Source organism: Pituophis catenifer, unplaced genomic scaffold, assembly GCF_029215685.1.
Source record: "Pituophis catenifer annectens isolate HBS135680 unplaced genomic scaffold, rPitCat1.0.hap2 SCAF_7, whole genome shotgun sequence".
NCBI classification, from domain to species: domain Eukaryota; kingdom Metazoa; phylum Chordata; class Lepidosauria; order Squamata; family Colubridae; genus Pituophis; species Pituophis catenifer.
In genome coordinates this window covers 69,222,485-69,234,740 of record NW_027256887.1, presented here as the reverse complement: position 1 = coordinate 69,234,740, position 12,256 = coordinate 69,222,485, and the positions used below count along the sequence as shown (strand labels likewise).

Here is a 12,256-nt window from a genome sequence, read left to right as displayed (position 1 = left end):
TTCTGTTCTGTTCTGTTCTGTTCTGTTCTGTTCTGTTCTGTTCCGTTCCGTTCCGTTCCGTTCCGTTCCGTTCCGTTCCGTTCCGTTCCGTTCCATTCCATTCTATTCTAATTCAAAACATCTGAAAAGATGGGAAAATGCTGGAGAAGCCAATTGTAGCCCCCTTTAATTAAACATTCAGTTTTTAATTTTTGTAATAAAGCACTGAAAGCTTTTTCCTGTTGCTAATAAGCAGAGATAAAAGGCAGCTATAAAGCTTGCTGCTGCAACCACAGCTCAGGAATCTTGTTTCTTGATAACCATGAATATAAACTCTTTAGACTAAACCCAGAAGGAATAGGAATGGGAGTGCAGGTGGAGTGGAATGCAATGCAATGCAATGCAATGCAATGCAATGCAATGCAATGCAATGCAATGCAATGGAATGGAATGGAATGGAATGGAATGGAATGGAATGGAATGGAATGGAATGGAATGGAATGGAATAGAATAGAACAGTTCTTTATTGATCAAGTGTGATTGGACACACAAGCTATTTGTCTTAAGCTCTCAGTATCCATACAAGCAACAAAGTGATAAATTGTAAGATACAATCATAAATCTTAAGATACAACCAACAAGTGATAGTCATAAGATACCAATATGAGTAGGAATATGCCTTTCCAGTTTGGCCAGTACCTGTATTCATTTATATTGGTAGAAAATTTCATTTAAAATTCAGGCTTTAGACTTCATTATCCTTCCTGGCTCCAAAAGGCACAAATCTGGAATATTTATATATAGGTACCTTTTTAAAAAAAATCTTGAACTCAGTATTCAAATATATATGATAAGGCTACAGTGACACCTAGTGATCAGGCATAAATATATATGAAAAGGACACAAGGAATAATCCTTGTGTCAACTATGAAGTAGGGTAATAGAACGAACATCCCTTCTCTCAAAGGGGTAACATCCCTTCTCTCAAATCTGCCATGCCTTTAATTAAATCTTTAATTTAAATAACACGTGGTTGTTAAAAACTTGGAATTCTTGGGAACATCTCCATAGATATTCAACCAACCTCTAAAGTGGTCAATATCAACTGTCTAGATGGCATATGCCCCCTGAGAAACTGGCAAAAATGTTTAAAGATAAATCAGCTAAATGTTGGAAATGTCACCAGTTACCAGGTTCTTATTACGATATGTGGTGGACATGTCCAGAAGCTAAAAAGTATTGGAATAAAATTAAGATACGGCTGGAAGAAATGATACAACATACTGATTTAAAACCAGAACTGTTCCTATTGGGTATCCTGCCAGAAAAAAATAGCAAAGAAAATATTTATTTGATTATACATGTAATAACAGCTGCAAGGATTGTTTACGCACAACATTGGAAAGCAGAGAAAATACCTTTGGAAGGAGAAGTAATTAAAAAAAAGTTTAGATTGTGCAGAAATGAATAGATTGACTATAATGATTAAAGAAAGAGAAGATTCAGAATGCTTTAAGATATGGAATCAACTCTACTATTGGTTAGAAAAGAGATACAAATAAGTAAATTAATAGTTATGCATAAAAATGCTATAATCAGAATATTTTGTTAGTGATGATTTGTTGTAATTGATTGGATGAGAATGAAGACAGAAGAAATAACAAAAAGAAGAACGATTGGAGACAACACCGAGATGTCACACCGAAGGAATGACTGATATATTAAATATTTGTTTGTTTAAAAAATAACAAACTTTTAATAAAAAAATATTAACTGTCTAGGGTCCAATTTTGATACAAAGGGAGGTCAGTTCAGACTTTTGTGTGTGTGTGTTTGAGAGGGTATTGTTATGGTGCTGTTGATGTGCTAAAGAGTTTTAAACTTGTGTTTTTATTATGTATGCACATTAATTGACTAGGACTGTTTTATATAACATACATGGTCATATAAATGTTGAAAATAAATGAATGAATAAGTCAGTACTTGGTTCATGGTATCCTGCAACTTCTTAATTACAGTACCAATGTTTTTCTAATGAATTGGTATATCATGGTAAGGTAGGACAGCTTTATGGATCTCCACGTTTTCAAATTTCAGTTTTGATTGTAGGAGTATTCTTACTTTAAAATTGGACAGGATAAAATAAATGTGATAGAGAAGAATGGAAAACTAAAGTAAAGGGCATATTCTATTATTTATAATTGTGAAGGTTTTATTGGATTGGCAGTTGATTTTGTTCCTCAGGCTCCCGCCCATCCTACCTGCTTTATTTTGGAAACAAGAATTTCTGGCAGCTTCGCTCTTAGCTGGTTTGTCTCTTTGAAAGTAAGCGGGAATCCTTTCAGGAACACCAAATCTTGCATTATCACTAAACCTGGAACTTCTTTATCAGTAGTCTGAAAGAAGAAGAAATATTCACGGTGTTTGATTTTTCCGATCCCAAAATATCGGAAAAAGTACCTTGGAATTATGTCCATCAGCACAATAACTCTTCAAAGACTACAGCAAATGAAACCAAATTCTGGGGTCTACAGCAGGGGTCTCCAACCTTGGCAACTTTAAGCCTGGCAGACTTCAACTCCCAGAATTCTGCAGCCAGCTTTGCTTTACTGGCTGGGGAATTTTGGGAGTTGAAGTCCAGCAGGCTTAAAGTTGCCAAGGTTGGAGACCCCTGGTCTAGAGGACCAACTAGAAAAAGAAAGGCTGGATAGAAAAATGAACCAGATCTAACTCAGTGCTACAGATAAGCAAATCCCTAAATTTTCTCAGTGCATCCTTATGGGAAGAGGCAATTGGATAGCATCTCAATGTCAACAACAATGTCTACCATAACCACTTTCCCTATTTCCAACAGTGCACATTCACACACATACAATATGAAGGACAGCAGAAATGAATACAGGTAGTCCTTGTCTTACGGCCATTAGTTGTAAGTTAGTGACCATTTAAAGTTACAACAACACTGAAAAAAATGACTTATGACTGTTTTTCACACCAACAATGTGAAAGTTTTTGCAGCATCCTCCAGGTCACATGGTCACATGATCAAAATTCAGACACTTGGCAACTGGCATGTATTTATAGTGGTTGCATGTCTCAGGATCACATGATCACTTTGTGCTACCTTCTGACCAAAGCCAATGGGCAAGCCAGATTCACTTAACAACCATATTATCAACTTAACTGCAGTGATTCTTGCCAACAACTGTGGCAAGAAAGATCATAAAATGAGGCAAAACTCACTTAACAATGTCTTGCTTACCAACGGGAATTTTGTGGCTCAATTGTGGTCATAAATCGAGGATTACCTGTATGCATGAATACGAAGAAAATAGAGATCTCACCTATGACCACAGTTGGTAAAGGGATGAGAAAGCATTTCAGAATCATGTTTTGTAGGTTTTCCTATCTTGATTTATTTAAGAATGTCCTAATTTCTTCCCAGAGGTTAACTCAACCATATTTGGGCAGACGTTCAAGCATGTTTAAACATTATATATAGACTTTTCACTTACAAGTATCATGAAACATTATAACAAAAGGGATTTAAAATCTGTGGCTTGGTTTCCTTGAAAAAATATTTGGCTGCTAGTCACAATTTATTACAAGCATATACACTAACTTCCCAGCAAATGTTTGGAAACATACCAAATACCCCCTCCATGCTGTTTGTTTGATACTCTCCTTCAACATCAAGGAATGGGCATCTTCAGCTAAAAGAATAAGGAATTCAAATCCCAGGTCAACGTTTCATAGATTGCAGAGTTTCAAAAGTTAAAGCTAAGATTAAACATATATTTTCCAGGAGCAGTTTTTAAAGCATGGGAGAATGGAGATGACAATTCCATTAAGCTACATGCTACAGTTCTCTATCTTCCAAATTAACACAGAGAAAGAAGCATTCCTTACCAAATACTCCTGTATGAGCAAAAGCATACCAGTGTTCTTTAATTAAGATTAGGCCCGAAGGCCACAGCTCTCCATTCCGTTTTTTGGCGGGGGTGGGAGGATGTCTTCAAATCAATGTTGACTCTGAGCAACTGCCTTAATAAAACCCTGCAGATTTTTTTGGCAAGATTTTTTGGAAGTGGTTTGCATTTCCCAGGGCTGAGGGTGACTTTCCCAAGGTCATCCAAGTGGGCTGTAACTTTTAGTTCTTGATTAACAAATCAAGAAGTAAATATTTTGTGAAATACTTTCAAGACTGAGCACTGAATAGGCAGTCTCGCTCCCCCGCTCTCCCACTCTGTTTCTTCCCCCCCCCCCCCGAGACTGGCTTTATTTGGAAAGTTACTAGACAATCATATAGGATTCCAGATGGGGAAAGAGAGGAAGCAATAAAAGGTAACAAATCTCCCTGTGAAAAGACATATGAAAAACTCTATTGGGAAATGGCATTTCACAAGGAGCTGGCGGGGGTGGGGGGATCTGATTTTAAACCTGAGATAATATGCAATGCCCCAATTTCTCCTCCACTTGGTATGTTTCTCTACACTGAATGGGAATACAGGAAATGGGAGGCATTAAAAGTCCAGAACAAACTGGATTGTAGAAGACTAATCTTACTTCATTCCAGCTATGGGATGACTTGGCTCCACTCTCACATTTTGTGCATTCCCTTGGATACTTTGACTTTTAAGAATAGTAGCAATAAGTTACAGAAAGCTGACAAAATCATAGAAGGACTGGATCCACATAGATGTTTTTATTAAAGCAACATCACTTCATATTTTTCAATATTATTTTTGTCTGCAAAATGCAACCTTCTCTTGATAGATAGATAGATAGATAGATAGATAGATAGATAGATAGATAGATAGAATATCTATTTATGTCTATATTTGCATATAGACATATACACAGTTTTTCATAGAGTGATCTGAGATTTACAGATAGATAGATAGACAGACAGACAGACAGACTGACTGATTGATTGATTGACTTAGAGAGAAGGATGATAGATGATAGGATAGATGGATAGATAGATAAATAGAATATCTATGTCTATATTTGCATACAGAATATACACATAGAGTTGTTCATAGGAAGATTTGAGTTACCTTTGATAGATAGATAGATAGATAGATAGATAGATAGATAGATAGATAGATAATCTATTTATGTATATTTGCATATGGAATTAGATTTAAAAGATTTTTTTTTCAGACACATTGTTTTCTGCTACTACATTTATCCAATGGTTTTCTTAAATCATGGCAACAAGGGGAGAAGGAGTGGAATTCTTTATAGAAGGTTCTGAAGAAAAGTAAACCAATGAGAACAGCCCAGTGGCAAATTGAAACCATACATATTCAAGCAACAGAAGATGAAAGAAGATCCATACCTTCTTTAGCAGTGTCAAAAACAACAACCGTCACATTGGTGGAAGGATTTTTTGGCTTTGCAACAGAGAATATATTGTTGGCAGATCGCAGCGGAGGATAGACAGATGGCAGGTCCTTAAGAGTAACGTTGTTTGGCAAAGCGGGGTCCAAGACAAGCATTGGCACTTTGATGCAATGCGTCAATAAACACTCCAGTTGTTTTTCACTAGGATCAAGCGAGGATCAAAGCCAGACTTACATTTAGGATTAAAATTGCATAGCTTGTTATTTATGCTTGATCAAACAGAATCTGAAAAGCTAGTAGAGTATTGTTTTTGGCATAGTTTTACTTCAGCAACTCATTCAGACCCACATCCACTGTGTATATATGGTATCATTCAAAAAAAGATTTCTCAAGTAAGACTTCACACCCTGTTGCATACATCATTAAATATATCACCCACTTTAATCAAATACTTAAACTAGGGATGAGCTGGGAAACTATCTACAACCTGTTTATTTGGAACATATCAATGAATGTAAGCAAGCATAGAAAAAGTACATATTTTTGTGAACATGCTATTCATATATATACTAATACAGCATTCTTCAGTTTGGTTTTGTAAAATGTGGGCCATTTAATTATTAAGGTCACATGGTTGATTGTCTTAGGTCTATAGCCATGATGACGAACCTATGGCACACGTGCCACAGGTGGCACGCGTAACCATATCAGTGGGCACGCGAGCTCAGTTCCACCAGCTGATTTTCGGGCCCACCAGAAATAGGGAAACAGACTGTTTCCTGCCTCCGGAGGGCCTCAGGGGGTGGTGGGGAAGGCCCATTTTTTGCTGTAACCAGCCTCCAGAGCCTCTCTAGGAATCTGGGGAGGGTGAAAACAGCCCCCCCCCCGAGGCCCTCTGGAAACCAAAAACGGCCTGTTTGCCTCTGAGGGGTGGGGGGGGAGGCCGTTTTCACCCTCCTCAGACTCCTAGAAAGGCTCTGGAGCCAGGTGAGAGAGAAAAACAGATCTACTGGGCCATCAGGTGGCAGGACTGGAGGGGAGGTCGCGCATGCATGTGCGGGGACGGGGTGCATAGAATTATGGGTGTGGCCACGTGTGCGCGCGACCCCCCTCCGACCCACCCCCTCCTGGCACGCAATGGCAAAAAGGTTAGCCTTCACTGGTCTATAGACAACTGACAGGTCGCAGGTGCCATTGCATCTGTGGCTGGTACCAGTAGTGGGTTTCATTTACCTTCGCTACCAGTTCGGAACTGTGAGTGAGAGCGCTTGCTTCGCTTCTGCGCATATGCAGATCCTTCTGCGCATGTGCAGAGCATCCCTGATATCTGAGTGGATGGACGGAGCCTCCTGCCACCGCCGCTACTAGCTCACCTGAAGTAGAAACCCACCACGGGCTGGTACATTGCCAATCTGATGGATTACTTCCCTATATGAATTGCTATAATATAGAGGCGGGCAAAATTTAAGAGGCTAGAAGCAGTAAGATACATTCTAAAAGACCACTGAAAATCATCCACTCAAATAGTAACCTCACTAGAGGAGGCACTTTCTGCCTCTGCCTTTTAGAAGAGTTGGAGGGCTTTAAGGGTGGGAAATTGAAGCAAAAGGCCTCATGGAGACACTCTACTCCCATTCCACTTTTAATTTCAAAACAAAAGAAAAACTTCCAAGTGTCTATAAAAGGTTCTTGGGGTGCAAGACTGGGCACAGGAGGCCCTGCCACTGGCTTTCCTACAGTTTATTTACCCTATTTCAACATTATTTGACCTGGTTCTAGTAAAACAAATAACCCTTTTCTTCCTTCTATTAAGATGGGCCATTTATTTATCCTGAATGTTAATTTTTATTCCACTACATTACTAGCAGGTCATTTTGCAATAGCATTTTTGACAGCTACTAGCTTGATTCATTTCAATCTTGTCATCCAAATAATTTAATTCTGTATTATATTTAAACCTAAATATTTCTATAAGATCCCAATCCACAGGCCACAGCCCATTACTGGTCCTTGGCCTGTTCGGAAACGGGCCAGGTTGAGTGATGGGCAAGTGTGTGCACGCAGCTCCACTTGCGTGAGTGACAGGCACTCGCACACATGCCTGTCACTCGCACAGAACAATCCCCTCTGACCCCCCACCAGGCTGCCAAGCCAGAAAGGTTGAAGAGCACTGCTCTAAGAAGACTTATACAGTATATAGTCACAAGCAGAGCGATATATGTTTTATAAGACTTGGGTCATAATAATCAGAGCCTAACACAGAATGCCCGTGTGTTAATTTAATACATTAGATATTTATTATTGGACATTGGAGAAAATTTACACATTTTCCTGCAATATTCTCTCGTCTTGATTTTTATTAAGGTTACATATTATGCGTTTTGCTCATTTAAAATTTCTCATAGTTGAGCTCCAGTTTCAAATACGGAAAACAGAAAATATAACTCCAAAATACTTATTTTTTTACCTTTTCTTTGTTGGCTCAGTAACATTCTTTCCGAGAAATTCCCTAAAGAACAAGTAAACATAAAACAATTACACATTTCAAATACGTTACACATATACAATATGAATGTATGCACTATATATACTGTACATAAAATGTTCTCCTCTTTCTTGAAAATCAACAAAACCTCTATAAGATGGCCTTTTTCTGTTAATAGCTTTGGTCACTAATATCTTCTAAACAAAAGGGGCTCATTAAAAACAACATTTTTTAATGGTTTCACAAAGAGCAAAATCCATACCTTATTGTTCTCTGTTCTTCTTCCATCTGTTTCCTCACCTGTTGCAGTTCCCTGATCAATTCAACATCGGTGCCATTCACCCAGGTATACACCACATCGATAGGCATAGGTAAGCAAAGCCTTAGAAATCATTGAAAAACAAATGAAAAAAAACCTCCACGTTAAATCTATGCAGGATTTCATTGTGAAGCATTATATAGTGCTACAAATTAAATACTTCAAATACTGGAATACCCAAATTGCAAATGATACGGGATTTAATACATTTGATAGATTAACATTGTTTGGTTAAACTTTCCAATTCCTGTCATTGAACTCCATAAGGTTTATTATAATGAAACTTTCCATTACTCCATCAAGTTCAGGAGCTGGCAGGCATCAAGTACTGTGTTTCCCCAAAAATAAGACCCGGTCTTATATTTTTTTTGAATCCTGAAATAAGTGCTTGGCCTTATTGCCATGAGCTCAAAAGCCCGATTGGGCTTATTATCAGGGGATGTCTTATTTTGGAGGAAACAGGGTATTTAGTAATCTATCCTGCCTTTAATAAATGTGTAACTTTCTTCTATAATGGGAATCATTCCAGAAATGCTTATGTGAAAGAAAACAATGCATCAGCAGCCTTTTGCATTGAAATAAATAGTTAATATTTAAAAAGCTAAAGAGACATCCTGATCTCAATTATTCTGCTACTTTGCCAACAACCAGATACTCACTGTTTTAATTAACTGTATACTGACCCCAAAGGAGGCCAGAATGGGATAAGAAAGAATAAAGATGAAATTCAATATTATCTCCAACATGCCTCAACATCTCATGATACAATATAAAGTTCCACTGATTCATTTCCTAAATTTATCCTTTTGATGACCAACTATGAATAAAAGTTAGCCACAGAGCTTCTTGATTGGGAATTAAGATCAGAGCCTTTGTCTACTCCCAATAAAGTTCCTTGATCAGACAAAAATATCGGGTTTTTTTTAAAAAAAATATTCTTAATAATTTGTTACCTAATATCTTTATATTCCTAGATACCTGTAGTTGTTCTTTTAATTAGGAAGGATGGGTACTGTTTAGCCATTATAACAACTATTGCCAAAGATGAATAAACTGAAATATGGATTTACTTAACTAGAGTAACTGGTGAAATCCTGAATTAGAAGCACTCACATTAAACTCAGCATCTCTGCAGAATTTAATTCCATTTAAGGAAAATTAGATGATTATTAATATGATTATCTAATCCTTGAAATAGCCAATCCATTCTAAAGATCCAAAATAATTTGCTACTACTTATTTTTAATTATCTGGCCTATGCACAGACTGGTAAGCACTTATGACCAAATGCTAGGCAAGCCGCATTACAAATCCTTTTTAAAATGATTGTTGTTGTTATCATCATCATCATGATCATCATCATTCTGCTAATAGCTTTAAATACAGGTAGTCCTTGACTTACGACACAATTTAGTGAAATAAAGTATATTTAGTAAAGTGGAATTTAAGATTGCAAGAGATTTTGCAGGCAACACTGAGCAAGTATCTCCATCCTTCTTATAATTATTCAAAATTATAAGTGGCCGATGGCTCATAGGAAAAAAAATCTATTTATGATTACTTAGAATGTGAATTCACATCAGAAGCAACAGCATGTGACTCATCTATGTGAATCAAGACCAAATCTACCACAAATTACACACAATTATTAAATAAAAACATTTTAATATTACAGTATTTTTCTGTTTGTTCTTTCTTCCAAAGTTTCACAAATAAAATCCATGTTGGATTTTAAAGAGCATGAGTAGCAGTACAAACAACTGAATATTCATTTATAGTTCTATATGGATTATACAGAAGGCACAAAGAATAGTCTGTTTTTTAAACTGTGATCTCTAGATGAAATATATACAGATTTTAAAGCAGTAACAGCACTGTTATTTCCGAATGCCATCACAGAAATTCAATTTTATGTGTCTGTTAAGAACTGTCTTAATTTATTTATTGCTCTTGGGAATAATTGTTGTTCCTTGCTATCACAAACTGCAGCTAATTTGGGACAGTTCTTAGATATCTGACAGAGAATTTGTGGTGTTCAATTATTTGGAGAATTTAAAAAATGACATACCTATCCAATTTAACACCTACATTTTTTTTCTTTTTCACTTTTTACCAATGATACCATTTATAACTATCTCTAGCTTTTTCCATATAAGAATTGTCTAATTCAGGGGTGTCAATCTCGCGGCATCATGGCGGCGTCATGTGATGTAGCGGGACTTTCTTCCCCTTCGCTAAACCGGGCGTAGGCAGGCCCAGCATGTGACGCATACAGCCTGTGGCCCGGGAGTTTGAGAGCCCTGGTTTAATTAATCTGTCCTTGGCAATCTTAACAAAAAGCCTGTATGTTTCTACTAAGGATAGATATGGGTTCATATAATGCTTGGGTTTGACATTTTCAGAAATGTGAAAAAAAATTGTTATTATTCTTGGTGTATCGCCTTTTTAAATCAGGTAAAACCTGATGTCTGTAATCTATTTTCCATTTTACAATTCATAGAAACTTCACAGACTTCTAACATCCAGATTTTGTACATTTTCAACTCTCCCTTGGTAACATGTTACTTGGTTAACAGATACAGCTATCATAAAGTTTGCACATTTTTGTGACCTTTAACCTAGCAAAAGGATTGTATATGCTTGTATATCCCATCTGAATTAATTTGCATTTCAAAAGAGTAAAATGTTCAAAATAGAGGAAGAAAACTTGAAATCAAAACTAACAAAAGATGAAATATCTAAAATCCAAGAGAATAATAATGACTCAGGTAGGCAGGAGCCCTTTAGAAACTTTGATATCTAAAGGTAAGGTAAAGGTTCCCCTCACACATATATGCTAGTCGTTCCTGACTCTAGGGGGCAGTGCTCATCTCCATTTCAAAGCCGAAGAGCCAGAGCTGTCCGAAGACCTCTCTGTGGTCATGTGCCCAGCATGACTAAATGCCAAAGGCACACAGAACAGTGTTACCTTCCCACCAAAGGTGGTCCCTATTTTTCTACTTACATTTTTTACGTGCTTTTGAACTGCTAGGTTGGCAGAAGCTGGGACAAGTGATGGGAGCTCACCCCGTTATGCGGCACTAGGGATTCGAACCACTGAATTGCCGACCTTTCGATCGACAAGCTCAGCATCTTAGCCACTGAGCTACCGCGTCCCTAGCTACCCTTTGATATCTAGAAGGTTCAAAGGCCAGCCCAGATGACTGGAATAAGGCTAATCCAGAACTTGTTTCTGTCCAAGCAAGGATCCAAACTGCCATTGCTATCAATATACCAAATCAGAGTTTTCTCAAGCTATCGTGTTTTCGAAAAAGCTATTGCCTATTTCCAGATCTCCGAAAATGCCAGGAGCCTTTAGTTCTTTGTAAAACACACTAAGCTACAAATAAATCAACCACATTTCAGCCTAGTATATACAAACCAAACTCCTAGGTTTCATTGTTTAAACATTGAAAATTGGGTTAATTGATTATGGCTAATCAACCAAGATAAAAATATAACAACTAAGTGACATAGGAAAAATGTCTTTGACAACTATTGGCTGGGTTTTAAACCAAGTCATGGGGACTAAGATTAAAGGTATCTCAGATTCCACGCTGAAAGACTGTTTCTATAACAGATACTATACATTCATATGTACATCAATTCTAAGCATTTACAAAGTATCTTTTTTTTTTTAAATGAAAACATTTATCTCCACTTCCAAGAATCTGGAGAAATTGCAGCAACATTGTTTCTTCTGTATTATCATTTTTAGCAACTAAAACTATTTCAAATAAAAAATAACCAAATATTTGTATATAACATTTGTATCGGATACAACATCATTTGGTTTTTTTAAAAAATCCTTATTTTTTTTTCAGTGTTTCATATTTTTCTTTCTGCTCTTCTTCAATTTGTACAGAGAATTTATACTTTTCTTCAGCTTGTACAGTGAATTTATGACTTAAGGAAGGGGGAAAGAAAAACAATGCAGAAGAAATAGTGTTGCTGCAATTTCTCCTTTTTGTGTGTGTTCCTTTGAGTTTGTGTTGACTCTCAAAGATTGTCTCTGAACAAGACCCTGAATTTTCATGGCAACTTTTTCAGAAATTCTTTGCCATTGCTTTCTTCCTAGGCTGAGA

At 37.0% G+C, this 12,256-nt stretch overlaps 1 protein-coding gene across 1 annotated transcript in view; it reads right to left on the bottom strand.

Moving 5' to 3' along the window:
* Positions 1 to 12,256, bottom strand: part of GNPTAB (N-acetylglucosamine-1-phosphate transferase subunits alpha and beta) — a 45,323-nt gene that overhangs the window by 29,746 nt on the left and 3,321 nt on the right. The window contains exons 3-7 of the mRNA XM_070947453.1: positions 8,076 to 8,195; positions 7,796 to 7,837; positions 5,324 to 5,529; positions 3,628 to 3,692; positions 2,241 to 2,375 (exon numbers count right to left, since the gene is read on the bottom strand). Coding sequence (XP_070803554.1) covers positions 2,241 to 2,375; positions 3,628 to 3,692; positions 5,324 to 5,529; positions 7,796 to 7,837; positions 8,076 to 8,195 — 568 coding nt within the window. The remainder of the gene's footprint in view (positions 1 to 2,240; positions 2,376 to 3,627; positions 3,693 to 5,323; positions 5,530 to 7,795; positions 7,838 to 8,075; positions 8,196 to 12,256) is intronic.